Source organism: Danio rerio, chromosome 8, assembly GCF_049306965.1.
Source record: "Danio rerio strain Tuebingen ecotype United States chromosome 8, GRCz12tu, whole genome shotgun sequence".
NCBI lineage: Eukaryota > Metazoa > Chordata > Actinopteri > Cypriniformes > Danionidae > Danio > Danio rerio.
In genome coordinates, this window is record NC_133183.1 from 51,826,198 (window position 1) to 51,841,498 (window position 15,301).

General features: G+C 35.8%; 1 protein-coding gene across 37 annotated transcripts in view; it reads right to left on the reverse strand.

Annotated features, from left to right (window-relative positions):
- The window catches only part of ncor2 (nuclear receptor corepressor 2), a 197,225-nt gene that overhangs the window by 24,523 nt on the left and 157,401 nt on the right, over window positions 1–15,301 (reverse strand). For 11 of the 37 annotated variants that reach the window (XM_017357346.4, XM_009304185.5, XM_073909623.1 and 8 more), the window contains 8 exons: window positions 15,170–15,275; window positions 9,667–9,901; window positions 7,274–7,321; window positions 6,765–6,923; window positions 4,751–4,863; window positions 4,524–4,626; window positions 4,345–4,449; window positions 4,118–4,221 (listed from right to left, as the gene is read on the reverse strand). In XM_017357346.4, the coding sequence (XP_017212835.1) occupies window positions 4,118–4,221; window positions 4,345–4,449; window positions 4,524–4,626; window positions 4,751–4,863; window positions 6,765–6,923; window positions 7,274–7,321; window positions 9,667–9,901; window positions 15,170–15,275 (973 nt within the window). The remainder of the gene's footprint in view (window positions 1–4,117; window positions 4,222–4,344; window positions 4,450–4,523; window positions 4,627–4,750; window positions 4,864–6,764; window positions 6,924–7,273; window positions 7,322–9,666; window positions 9,902–15,169; window positions 15,276–15,301) is intronic. The other 26 variants (XR_012383752.1, XM_073909632.1, XM_021478272.3 and 23 more) reach the window with 3 other exon arrangements.

Here is a 15,301-nt window from a genome sequence, read left to right on the forward strand (position 1 = left end):
TTGCAAATAACACCGCTTTTCTCCGGTCTACCTCTGAAAGCAGCACCTCCAATTCACATTCTGTTCAAAGTTTCTCTTTTTGCTTGCTTTTGCCATTGCTTTATCGTTGGGTTTTGCCATTAGCATAGTCATTAGCATATTCATACGGGGGAGGAGGCAGGGAGAGGTTTTGTGCTCGTGCATGTTGCGCTCAGTTTCACGTTCATTCGGATGTACAAAAGAATATGCGTGGGATTCAGCGTACGCAGTGTTTTATACATCTGAATTTTTTTCTGCGTACGCACATTTACAGCTTTGTGCGTACGCAATGTTTTAGTAAGATTTCCACGCAAGTCTTCGTACATGAGGCCCCTGATCTTTAATTGGCGGAGCAGATAATGTCTCTACACAGAACACATCATAGAGCTGCCTATGACAGTATCCTCTACCTGATATCAGGTGAACAGTTACTACCAACGGCTCCTTATCGTTCATTATCTCTTCCAAATGTCATCCAGTCAAGCACACGGCTTATCTCTGTGTCTTGACCTCAGTCTGCTTAAGTGCTCGCCCAAACTTACTGGGATTTGCCTGAGCATGCAATGTGTCGTAGTAGGTCAGTTGGCACTTTGAGTGTGTGTTTGAGTACCGTCAGGCTGTGATGAGACATAAACATTAATAAAAGAAGAAAGGAGGACGGAACGCTGTGTACCTGTTGTTATGGCAACTGACGGCCTGTTATGTCATAAAGTGACGCAGTATTTGCTGAAGAACCATTAATCTGAGCTGACTGCTCATTGTAATGTGTGGACTCAACAATAAGAACATCATGTAACAGAAAAACCCACTAACACAAAATAGTTCACTGCGCATTTTACACAGTACAGGAAAAAGGGAGAGCTTGTCAATGCCTTTTGTTTCATACACAAGACCCAAAGCATATATGTTAAGTAAGGGATAATCTTCATCTAGGTGGTTGTTCTCGCAGAATAAAACCGGACAGGCTTATCATCTGCCTGACATGCAGCAGAGGGCTGTTGTGTAAGACTGAAGGGCTATATTCTGCAAAAACACCTGTATAGATGTGCATTATCCTACTTATTACATGGCTACTTGCCACACAACTAAACAGTTAGAAACAAAACGTTGATCTAAGCTGTAATAATTTATTAACTCCAATTAAAAGCTGACAGAAATAAAATTAGCTGAATGCAGCCTACAGTAACTTACTTCAGTGCTTCCCACACATAGACTTTACTTGGGTGCGACACTAGGTACATTAACGGCCACCTAGGTATAAGTGGTGACATTTATTTTTTTATTATTATCATCCTTTTACACTTTTTTGTATCTGCCCAACAGCCAAATATCCGCGATTGATTACCTAGTGAAAAATAAACACTATTTATTCTTGTAATTATTATACTAATTAGAGATTTTTATTCCATAGACGTTTTTATTCCTTTATGTCATTTATTTAGTTAGTATTTTATAGATATTTAACATGCTTTGGCAATACTGTCTAAATGTCCGCAGCAAATTTTACCTGTTGGTGGGTGCACATGGTTACTGAATATAATAAAAGTAAAACAAATAGTGGATTTCTTTTTTAAAGAGTCCATATCATGGGTTTTTGAAAATGCCCTTCCATGTAGTGTGTAACACAGCTCTAAGTGAAGTGAAAGGAGGGTTGTGTGTGTGTGTGTGTGTGTGTGTGTGTGTGTGTGTGTGTGCGCAAGGATGAGGACAATGTGTGTGTGCGTGTGTGTGTCTGTGAAAAGAGCAGAGTGAGACAAGCTAGGAGATCTCCTCGACAGTTTTTGCTCAATAAAATAGTCAGTCATCTGTATTTTCAAGTCCATCGTCTGTATTTACATTGACCCACTGGCAGCTAAAATCCACGCCTTACACTATCGAGCGTGTATGAACTGTGACTACTTCTATATTGCTGATTAGCTGCTAGGCATTTTACTCTGTCTATCACTGAAGGCAGTCGACCAATCGCAACAGACTGTCATCGGTCCAATCAGCACAGATTAGCTTCGCACTAAGGAGGGTTTTGGGAACAAATGAATCACTGGACGATTCATACGGGAGTCGCTGGGATAATTATGTAAAAATAAATGCAGATTATAAGACCATGAAAGTGTTTTTTGACCTTGCATGCATATTAGACTGTTGCTAAAGACCCTTACAACCAAAATATGACCCTATTTCATGTATAATATGGGCTCTTTAAGGGTCATAAACCTTCCCTCTTTCGGTTCAAGTCTACCTCAGAATTTTTTCAAAAAAACTCTTCATGATGGGTGTGGAGCGCTGCGAGCAGAGGGAGGAGTGAGTGTGGCCGGCAGAGCAGGGGAAAAAGAGGAGAGCGAACAACTGTTGTGATTTAGCTCACAAAACGAGACCCATGATTTTATAGTTTACAATATTAAAACTGCAAAGAAATAAACAATAAGTAATTTAATGCCCTGCTACATACGGTATTCGTAATTTCATATACACATAACTACAATTATAAAGATAATCGTGTTTATATAAACACTATAAATGAGGAGGACTTCCCTCCTACTGAATCCCCGATTCTGAATGCAGACACAATGGATAGCAGTGCGGCAGGTTTCTTGCCTTGTCTATTTAAACCATTAGCCCTGCCGGTAATCTGGAGGATTTTAAACATAGGTGAGCACCGCAGCACAGACATAGGCAATGTGTCTAAATGGGAACTGATAAAAGATAAAGTCCGGCATTCTCCAATTCTCGCATAGTTCTCCCGACAACAGTGCTTGCTTTACACAAACAAACAAACAAACACATATGACTCTTCATGAACGCTATATATTGCAAGCCATATGCAGAGTCCGTGGACATATAGGATAAGAAAACTCAGCTATGAATAATAATGAGAAACCGATGCGTCATCACTCCACTAGCAGATTCGCGTTACGTCACAGTTTTTGATCGATCTCCAAAAATTATTATAAACGGAAGATGAAATTAGCTGACAAAAGCTCAAAATTATCCAGGTTTCTCAACAATTAAAGCTGAAAGGTGCTAACGTTTTCTTAACTGATGCTCAACACACAAATCTGTTAAAATCTCAAAAAAGTACTCGAGGGTTTCTTGAACCTTTCATTTAAATACTTTTAAATATTTTTAAATACATTTTTTATTTTTTTTTTGTCGCATGTAGTTAACCATGTGCCGTGGTAAAAGTTGTTTAAATAAGGCTACCACCGCAAGAATATTTCAAAATGTGTCGGAAGCACTGTATTTGTATTGAAACTTTTCAGTTACAATATGGTGCCAAAGTCAAAAATAGTCATAAACAAGGATAAGCATATAAACATGAATGTGTTCATTAAAACTCGAGGTGATTCGAAGTACCCAGATGAGTCTGTGTTATTCGTTTCAGCAGTTGTTATCTGTGAATAACATTCCTGAATGTTGCTACTTACTAGGGCTGCACAATATATAGTTTCACCATCGATATTGCAATGTGCACATCAGCTATCGTCACATCGCAGGATATGTTGAGTTCAACATCAACAGTTCAGAACACAGGAGAATAGTGTATATTTCAGAGTTTAAACATAATGGAGTGAAAGTTTTTCATTTGCACGTTTTTACAGCCTGAAGTTTTCAGCCACAAGATATTTTACCCCTTTGTAACTTTATTAATGTATATTTTATTAAATTATTTATACAGTAAAGACTTTTACAGTGTTATTTTACATTGATTAGTCCAAGGATGACTGAATACTACAGTATTTGACTGCCCTGAAAAACATAAACACTATTTAATCACATGTTTATCTTTGCTCTTTTGAATTTATCTATGCTTGAAATTTGTTTATTATATTTTAAGCATAATTAACTTACCTAAAGAATTATCCCAATCAGACTAATCTAATAAATTCCTTTCAAATAGTAGTTTTCAAGTTATCTGGTGAAATTGTATAGACTGTATATCACAATATTTATTACAGAAAAGCTAAATATTGCAATGTCTGATTTGTCCAATATACTGCAGCCCTACTACTTACAAAAATAAAATATATTTATTGTGAATAAACATTTTCATCAGTCATTAAAAGCAATTGCAAACACCCTTTTCACTGTGTGAGATTCTCACCTGAGTGATAGAACCACCTCGATATGATATGGGAGAATCCTGGTGCACACGTGTGCCAGGGATGCCCTTTGTAATGCTGCCACCCTGAACAGCTGGCATGGGTCCTAAGAGACACAAGAGTTAATGATGTTTGAAATCTATTTGTGCATGAACTTTAGTCCTCCACTTTAATCTCTTTGGGCTAAGATTAAATTGAGATGAGGGATGATGATTTGGCCCAAACTCACCCCGTGATGTAGAACTGTCCTGTGTGGAAAGATTCTCAGCCTGAGAGGAGGAGGAGGAAGCCCCACGAGGAGACAACTGCTCTTGTTTAACAACTGGAAACCCGCCTGAGGAGACAGAAAGAGATGTTGGATATGGAAAACAGATAGCTGACTTGTGATGGCTCGGGTCTCGCGCTTACCCATTTTCCTCTGGTCCACCCAGGAGAGAGCCAGTGATCCTGGAGCTGGGACTTTCCCATGCTCAGAGCCATGGGATGGATTGTGCAGTTGCACTGGAGTACCCTGCAATTTAATACAACATGAACAACAGCTTAATTATGCACATTAAAACCCTACAGTATTGATGAACGGTCACAGTAACGCTAACTCATAAGACTGGCATATCAAGATAAAGTGTCGCTCTCACCTGTGTGATGGAGCCACCAGGTTTGGCAGAGGAGATGAGGGGAGGGGGTTCTGGAATATGGAGAGGCCGCACTGCAGCCATTCTGTCCTGTGGCTGTAAAGTGGAAGCTAACGCTAAAAGAGATAAATAAATTATTAGAAATGTATATGTAGGATTGTTGACATGGCATTGTATTTTCACTGTCACAGATGACAGATATCTACACTACTGGTCAAAAGTTTGGGGTCAGTTTTTTTTTTTCAGAAAATAAATCTGTTCATCAAGTTGGCATTTGTTAAAAAATTTTATATATCAGTAATTATTAATAATAAATGTAATTATTAAACAAATTTTAAATAACTGCTTTCTTACTGTATGTAGTTTCAAATGATAAGATTACTCCAGTCATTATTGCTTTTATTACTATTACCTCTAATAACAACAGTAATAATAATAATAATAATAATAATAATAATAATAATAATAATAATAATGATAATAATAATAAGAATAATAATAATAATAATAATAATAATAATAATAATAATAAATAATAATAACAATAATAATATTTCCCAGTGATGGGTTGTGGCTGGAAGGGCATCCGCTACGTAAAAACGTGCTGGGTAAGTTGGTGGTTCATTCCGCTGTGATGACCCCAGATTAATAAATGGAATAAGCCGAAAAAAATGGAATGAATGAATAATTACAATAATAATAATTAATATTAGTGTGATTTCTAAAGGATCATGCCACTGAAGACTGGAGTATTGAAGCTGAAAATTCATCATTAAAATCACTGGAATAAATGATTTAATTAAATAATAAACTACGTTTGAACAGTTATTTTATAGTGCAATAACATTTCACAATTCTACAATTTGTACTGTATTTTTGATGAAATAAATGCCGCCCCGGATAAGCTTATTTTAAAACATTTTAAAATCCTACTGACCCTAAACCTTTAATCGCTAGTGTATATAATTAGTATTGACATCATTTAAAACGCAGCAAATGGTTAAACATTTCTTTGTCTTTTATGGATCTTGTTTTAAAAATTGTAAAAGCTTACTTTTTTAAACCAAATGTCTAAACTGTCTTATGGTATGTCTCAAGCATAGTTCAATAAATTAAATTTCTTAACTTAAAAAAGACAATCATAAAATCATTAATAAACACCTCAGGCCTAATCTGTGGCTATTTTCGAAAAAGGAAATCTTTTTTTTCTTCTTTCAAATGTTTTTAATGTAGTAATAGTCACATTACTTTTTACGGTTGGGTCTGATTTAGTTTGGATAATTTTTCCACCACCAACGAACAGCTCCATGGTTCGTTTGGTTGATTGCTACATTCACACCTGCCCAAACGAACCGCAGCAAGAGGGAAAACAAATTCTAGTGCGATTCAACCGAACTAAATAGGGCATGTGTGAAAACCACCTAAATCATAATATAATAAGTATGAATTCGCCTGGACAAAGCGGGCTTATGTGACTCCACGCTAAGGAAGGTAAGTGAAAAAATTGACCTGGAAAAATTAGATCCGATTATAGGTTCTAAATGTTGATTTCAATTACTTTTCAATTAATCGCCCAGCCCTAAGTCATGATGAAAAAAAAATTGGTTATTTCATATAAAGTATATAGCGCTATATGAGGATAAGTGTCCAACAAAGAAGATAAGAAGCTCTCCCACTATTTGTATATTATTAAGAGTTGGTTTCATTAATATATTGCACTGTCACACCAGAGAACTCATTTAAGGTGCATAAGGTCAGTAAAAATGTGTTAAAAAACAAAACAAAACAGTGAATGACTTTATAAAGTTAGTGATCCTTTATAATTTCTCAAACATAAAGCTTCAAACTGCATAAATATATTTATTTTTCCTTGTATAGTTAATCCAAACAGCCTATTCAACATCATTTCTGAATAAAACGTGACATGCACAACTTATATTAATGTGTACTATCATCAATATTGATGGGTGTGACTATGTAACACTTTAATTCAATTGACAAGGCAGTGCTCTCTTACAGGGATTGTAGTGTAGCAGCTGTTCTTGGCTGAATTTGGCCATGTCTCTGGGCGAGAGGTACGATGACATCACTGGCCGGCCTAGACCTAAAGCCCGAATGTCATCAGCCCCGGGATTCTTCTTGCCATCTGCAAGAGGAGAGAACGCCCGGGATTTATCTGCGCACATGAACAAAACACACAGAAGTGACTGTCAACCAGATGATGACTGGATTGCAGTCTGTCACACCTTGTTTTTTTTTTTGTTTTGCCAAAGGTAAAGATGTCAAAGCTCAAATCAACACAACCCCTGTATGAAAAGTAGTATGTGAAAACACGCAGACAGCAGTTATTCAGACTCCAAGAGTCTACAAATCACCAGGCTCATCGGCACTCTGTAAGCTGAAATCTGTGAGCGTAGCGGCATGCAAACACATCTGCAGATCATTCACACTCCCAGAAATCAACACGCTTGATTAGAGGCTGCTCCAATAGTGTGCGGGTATGCGTGTGTAAAAGTGTAAACCTACGTAATCCATGTAGCAGAGCCTGAAGCCATCTCTCGTTCCCCTCCAGCTCTGCAGGGACAGACACACTGCAGCTCATCACATGGCCATGACCAAACACTCTCTTTTCTCTCCATGTGCTCAAAAGAAGCAGTTTTGGGATTTATCTTTGTGCTGAGAGCCCAGACAATCAAACCACAACAACCTTTGCTAAACAACGGGACATTTTTGTTTTGGGGGATTCACATTTAATTGTATGCAATAAAACCTGGAGAAAAATAGCAATCTGCTGATATGATCAGGTTGAGTTTATATTATTACTGTATTGCCTGCACTCATAAAGGGATACAATTAAATATATGCAAAAAAAACTTTATGTTAATAATTCATCATTATGAAAACTTAATGCTTATGTTGTTAATTATATTCTTTAGTGATCATTACAAACCACATATTTCAAGGTACAGTTTAAAATAAATATAAAACCATGCCTTTCTTGTACTAATGTGGTCACATTTTGTCATCCAAGAGTTTAAAATTCAATCTGACATGAGCTATTTGCATATTCTTATTAAATGACAACTTATTTACATTATGTGATGTTTTTTATAAGTTGTTTACATTTTAAGACTTTTTATTCAAAAACAAAAAACATTTTATTTATTCTACAGTTAAACTCTAGTTTGGCTCTATAAGGATCCTTCTGTGAGCCAATCAGCATTTCGAATGCATGCACGAGGACCAATCAGGATCAGTTTTTTTTGTCATTCCACCGGACTGCTCTGTTGTTAAAAATGTAAAATATTAAATGTGAAATAGTTTTATTTGTGTGTATATAGTCAGTGAAACATTTTTCAATGTTTATTAAACCTTGTTAAACAACTCATTTGCTCATTGTCTGTTTTCTTTTAAAGTCTCTAAATTAGATAGTAAGCCTTGAAGGGCAAATACTAAATTAAATTCATGAGGTCTTACTTACAAAAATAAATATTACCATATTAATAACATAAAATTAACATCTTCACTGGACTAAATATTTAGTAAAGCCTTGTATACTTATTTAAAAAAAAAAAAAAGCAAAAATTGAACTCGGACATCAGCATATTGTTACAAGACCATTTAGTTTATTAAATGAATAAGCAGACTGATTGTATTTCTTGAAAAGTAAAACTTCAATGAATGATCTGCCAAACAAAACCTTATAATTCCAAGCGGAAAATGACTTTTTAGAAGAAGATGGTTCTGCCTGCATTTGCTGTTTGTTTTACCCCAATTTGCAAATTTATGAGAATTTTATTCATTTTCATTTAGAGTACTTTAAGCGTCTCTGTCATGTTAATGTATGAAAGAGAACTCTTACACACATATTGTTTGCTATATGGAAAGCAAAAACTTTGAACTCAATAGCTCAAAATCATTTAGAACGCAGATAGAACCTTATAGCTCCAAGGCGACCACTTATATTACACATCCATAGATTTGTGGTTAGAGAGTAAAGAACCGAAAGCTTAAGGCAGTTTTGCAATAATTTATTTCTCTTGAACTTGATTCAAGGTTTCTACAGGTTTCATCAAGTCAAATGTAAGACTTTTCAATACCTTTTTAAGACTATTATAAATGAAATGTAAGGCTTGCACAAGGCTAAATGGTAAGGATTTTTTTCTAATGGTCCAGTTAAAACATTTAAATAACTGTTAAAAACTTGTAAGGAAGTAACATTAATAAAAAAAATTTTGTTAAAACTTTCATTGAGATGGAATGTTAGTGATTGGAGGGGTATAACGCGGACATAGGAAAATTAAGACCTGTAATTTTAGACCTACAAAACAACATTTTTGTGAAATTTCTGTGACTTTTTAAGGCCTAAAATTTAGTTTTATAAATTTAAGACATTTTAAGACCCTGCTGATTGCATAGCAAATTCTTTCCCCCTCCCACTAAATCCCTGAACACATGAATTCTTATCTATATAACAGGATTTTGTCTGTAAATATTTGTAGAATTGCACCTTTTGCCTAAAAAAAGGCACCACTTTTTATTGAACATATGCATATTGAAGAGTCTGCATCAATTTCAGATTTGCACATGCAAGACCCTGTTTACACCAGCTATTAAGATGCATTTTGGTCCATCAGATCACAAGCAGATGAGGGAACACATTCCTACCTAGACCTGGTGTCTTAATCTTTTTGTAAGAAGCAACTAAAAACCAACGTGAACTGGGGTTTGCTGGTTGTTCACTAACTGACTGTCTAGGTTGGATCCAGTCAGCTTCATTCACAGCACAGCACAGCACAGCACAGCACATACACACACATCAGAACTTGCTGGTGTGGAAATCCAGGGTGCTTGAGAAAGCTGGGGAGAGAAATGTACTGAAAGAACACAAGAAAGGTAAAGAACAGAGAGCAGCTTACCTTCTCTCTCTCTGTCAGAGATACCAGGGCTGCGAGTCCTGACCCGAGGGCTGCCGGAGTCCCCTGCCGCAGGGTAATGCTGTGATTTGGTTGGCTGTTGTTGCTGCTGCTGTTTGGCCTCCTGGGAGGATTCATGTGCCATGGTAATCTGCTGCTGGTACAACGCAAGAGCGTCCGGCATAGCCTGCTTTCCTGGCAAACCAGGCCGGTTATCACGTCCTGACACCTCTGGCAACTACACAAACCGACAGATATTGCTTATTATACATTACTGCATCTCTAGACTCTGCAATCTTTTCTACTCATTGACTGAGGTATAGTACTATTATCGTAAAAACAGCATTATGACTAATTATGTTTCTCACAACATTGAGAGCAATAACATGTTCTGTGCGATCATCTCTTTATGCCCGTCACTAAGAGGTTTTCAATTCTGTTATTAGATTTAGCAGATTGCTAAACTAAAGTACCTCCCACCAAGGTGCATAAAAAAAAAGAATGAAGCTTTTTAAATGTTAACCAGCATTTAGGTTAACATCCCAGAACATGGGTCAAGGTTAACAATGCATGCAATCAGTTAGGCTGCATTTCCACTGCACATCTTGATTGTCAACTTGGATTTTGTGACTGTCTCGGATTTTTTTGATGACCCGCTTATCATCTTTTAAAAGTGACTCATATCCAATGTCTACTGTATATTTACACTGCACACGACAAAAGTGCAATGACAAGGAAAAAAAGAGCAGGCGCTGTCTGGCATCTCATAATAAAAGTGTGCTCTTTCTTTCATTCCTGTATGTAATCTGTTAACAAGTTATTTTGCTATAGTTTATGACTATAACGGTTCTCTTTTAGCCATACTCTTAATCTAGGCTTTTTTAAAACCAGTTGGTATTTTAATGTCATGACCATTGCGTGATGTGATGTATGCAATATTTTTATATTAGTTTATACTGTTTACGTGGCAGATGTTGCGCTCTCTCTTCAGTTAACATGCTTAATTACTTACATGACAATATAAAAGCTTTTTTTTTTTTTTCTACTATATGAGATTTAAGGTTTTGGACTCTGCTGAAGTCTGTCCTGAAATGAAAGCGTTAAGGATGATGTCATTTTCTACAGTTTTAAATCAAGTGCAACTCTTATTGACTAGTGAAAATTCAAACTGCTTACACTGAAAAAAAAAAAAAATCTGAGTTGGGTCACTTGAACCATGCAGTCATAGTCTGGTTTTTATTTCAATTTGCTGATATAATCAAGTTGAATTTACAATAATATAAACTTTACGTAAAAAATGCAAATAATAAAAATATTTATTTTTATTTTGTCAATTATATATTTTAGTGGTCATCATGACACATTTGATGGCAGAAGGCTGAAACTGATCATACATAATAATGTTATTCAAAGCAGTTTAAATAATATGAACCCATGCCTTTCTACTAATGTGGTCACACATATTACGCATCCATAGTTTTGTGTTTAGTGAGTGAAAAACAGAAAGCTTATTAGTTACATTTTTTTAATATGTATTTATATTCAGGCATGTGATCAGCCGGAGACAAAAAAAAGAGAGAGAAGCCAAGACACATAATATATATATATATATATATATATATATATATATATATATATATATATATATATTTGTGTGTTTTTTAAAAAATAAAAAAAATTATATAAATAATTCATTCATTCATTTTCTTTTTGGCTTAGTCCCTTCAATAGAAATAATAATTCAAAAATGATAATAAATCATAATCTTTATGTAAATATTTGATATAGGCAACAAAATTTGAGTTTAAATTTCAGTTTAAATGTTTAGCAGTTTAATAGTGATAGTAATAATTAATAAGTAATAATATAAGTAATAATTAATAGTAATAATTAATAGGCTTATACTTTGTACTTCAATGTCAGGACTGACCCACACACCGCCGCTTGATAGCGCAACTAAGTCAGTTAGTTCTGTTGTGTCCACAGAAGATAATTTTTCCAGTAATAGACGATTGAGTAGCCTAATATACATTAACATTATACCCTGAAAAAAATTATCATACATACTGTACAGGGTTCAACGCTAAGGACATTTTCTACTGGCCCGACTGGACCAGCAATTCAGATTTTTACTGGCCCTGCCAAAATTTTCACTGGTCCCACCAAAATAAGTAAATAAAAAATAGCGTTTTTTTGGCCACATATTTTAAATAATGTGTCAAAAATAATGTCGTTGAATCTAGAATTTAAATATTTTTAAAATGTTAAAATATTTAGCAGTAAAATACAGCAGTATGGAAAATGTGCAGGTATTTTATTGCTAAACAAAAAGTGGCTGACTTTAAAGTGATGGAAAATTATGCAAAACATCACTTCATTTTTTTCGTTGTGTTGTACCCATGTAAATATCTTTTTCCACAACGTTGGAAACAGACGTTTTCTTTTAGCCTCATAATTTGATGTTGTCGTCTCTTCACTGTTCTGGTTTTTACCAGGTTGTGAAAAAAAATAACGTGCTAACAACAACCAATCAGATAAAAGGAACCAAAAAGCAATATGGGGTTCACGACTTTACAGAAAACGTAGCATTCTGAGACTTAAAAGCACAAATTGTTTCTCAGTTCTAAGACTGTATTTGCATACAATTGACATAGTAGCAGGCAAATAAAAATTTGATGACAAGGCAGCACTGGCCTGATTGGGCCAGTAACGATTCTCTTCACTGTCCCGAACATCTCTCATGCTGGCCCCGGGCCATCGGGCAGTCCTTATTGTTGAGCCCTGCTGTAGCTAAAAATGCATGACTTTTACATTCCTTCGGCTCAGTCCCTGCGTTTTAATAGTTTTAACTAACTATAAAAATATTTTTATGAGTTTGTAATATTATCTTAATTTATGATATTTTCAGGTATTACATTCCAGATGCTAAAGGCTGTAGCACTGATTAAATTAGAACATAAGAACAGATGACTAGCAGAGGATAATAACAAATGTGCGTCCTGGCTTTGTTTATAATGTACATAGAGCACACGTGGTCGTGACATGCAAATGTGAGCGCTACATATTACACAACTGCACATTGTCATTATATTATATACACAGTAACCTAGGTACAGGTCTACAATTACATCCCTGAAAGACGTCCGGAATGAGGGGAAAATTATCAGGTCGTCTGCTTTGATGATGATGAACATGTTACCACATCACGATAGCACCCCACCACCAAACAAACAACAAAAAAAAAATGGATTTACGCAAATTACAGGGGTCGCCCCATTGAACTCTGAAAATATAAAAGGATTTTGTCTCTTGAACTTGATTGCCAAGCAAAACCTTTCCCCCTAAATCGCTGAATGCATGGATTCCCATCAAAACAACAGGACTTTATCGGTAATAATTTGTAGAATTGCATCTTTTGTCTGAAACACATCACCAGTTTTTTTGCACATCGGCAAACTACAGAGGCAGCATTTTAGATTTGCAAATGCAAGGCCCTGTTTACACCTGGTATTAAGATGCATTTTGGTCAGTCAGAACAAAGAGGGCAAAAAGTGTGGACTATCACTATTATGAGAGGTGTCATATCACCAGCTTAAATATCTTTAAAACAGAGATGCCCAAATTAGGGCCCATGGGTCAAAGTTGGCCCTTTGATTTGGCCCGCCATCTAGTGATGTGCGGATCCCTACCAAAATATTGATATCTCCAATACCAGCTTTGTATGTTTTAGAATCACAATTATCTTATCAAATATCAATATTTCAGTAATTTGGAGCAAATGTGCAGTTTATTGGAAATAGAAATACAGTGGAAAGTAAGCACAATGACCATAGTTTATCTAAATAATGCCAGCTTAGTCGGAACTACTTGTTCTTCCGCCTGCCAAGTCATGTGTGTAATATGACACTGTAAAACTGCAGGGCACGCTAGCTAGCCACTCAGTCCACTGGCATGGCACATGTTGTTCAGTCACGCCATCGTTGAATAGGGCTACTTCACTTCCATAAACTCAAACGATGACACATGTAACAAAACGGTGAGGTACAGTTATAATACCACAAACCTAATCAAACATCTACATATAAATCACAATACAGAATATGAAAGCATCATGACTAGGTGGTAAGAAGAGGAGAAAAAGAGAGGCACAGGTGCTGCTAGGGCGAGACAGACATCGCTTTCAGAGACCTTAGGTGCAGCAGACAGACACTATCCAGGTACAGAGGGGGAAAATGTGGCGATGTGGCTGTATTTTGGGGGCTTGGGTTTTTGTGACAATGATAAAGCAACGGAAAAAGGTTAAAAATCTTCAAGGGGACTGAATTAACATGTCACTACACCAAAATGTGTGAATGTTTATTGTTTTATGTTAAGATGTTCAGGCAGGCGTTTTAAGATATCTATGCTCAAATGCTGTCAAGAAAATTGTAAGTTGGCTCTGTTTTTGTATGATAATTCTTCATCAATAAACAATAAACAAGAGTAACCCGTAATATGTCTTATATTCAGTATAAAGTGACACTAAAGTATCGGTATCGCCGATACTCCCCTTTATTTTATTTGGTATCGTATCGGATAGGAAACCAGTGGTATCTGAGAATGAATAGTCAATTTAAATTTAATGTACCCTTTTATTTGTTTGTTTTATTGTTAAGCTATCTGAAATTAAATGTTTCAATTGAAATGGTGTAAATTAATCAAGACAAAGGCAGATTCTGTTTGACTAGTGTATTCAGCTTTGAACTCCACTGTGTTATAAATATGATTACGGTTTTTTTTTTTGGAATAAGTTATAATTTAAAAAGGTACAGTATACTGCATTAGTTAATACGATTCTAAGTAAAGTTTTCTGTTTATTTTTTAATATAATGAAAAATTAGCAAATTACTCATGGCAACTTTAATGTAATATAGTTGGGTAAATATATCTTCGGCCCTCAATGACATTTGGTTTTTAGCCTTTCATATGAAGAAGTTTGGGCACCCCTGCTTTAAAATAACACTGATGATCATATTATCATAGACAATACATACTTAAAAAAAATAAGATTGGTTGGCGTTCACATAAAAAAGCTAGCCCAATGTAAGCGCAGTCTTAAATAAAGAGAAACAGTGTCAAGTAAACCTACATTATTTTCAGTGCAAGAAATCTCAGAGGAAAAAAATGATATGTCTTCATTAAGAAGACTGCAAGGAAAAAATGTCAGCTCCTCTCCAAACAGTGCATATCAGTTTCCACACCTCTCTTCTGCCAGAGCTCAGTCCGGCTGTTAGCTCATGATGAGCGTCTGAATAGCTAAGAGCAGAGTGGAAAACTAGCATCTCATGGGATTAAAAACAGTCTTAGTAGCCATGGCAACATGGAGAGAAGATGCTAATCTGTATAATATGGCCAGATATGCAGGTTGTTAACAAGAAAGTCTCATGAAATTCAAATCACAAGTGGCTGAAAACAAAACGTAAAGCAGTTCTGATTTAGTTTTGGTTTATAGTAGGTGGGTACTCACAATGGGAGGTATGGCGGCCGCTCTCTGCTTGAGCTGTTTGAGGTCCAGCGGTTTCTGAGCTTGAGAAGAGATCACTCCATCGTGGCTAAAACTCAACAAGCTGGGCCTAGGAGACGTCATTGTGAGAAGAGA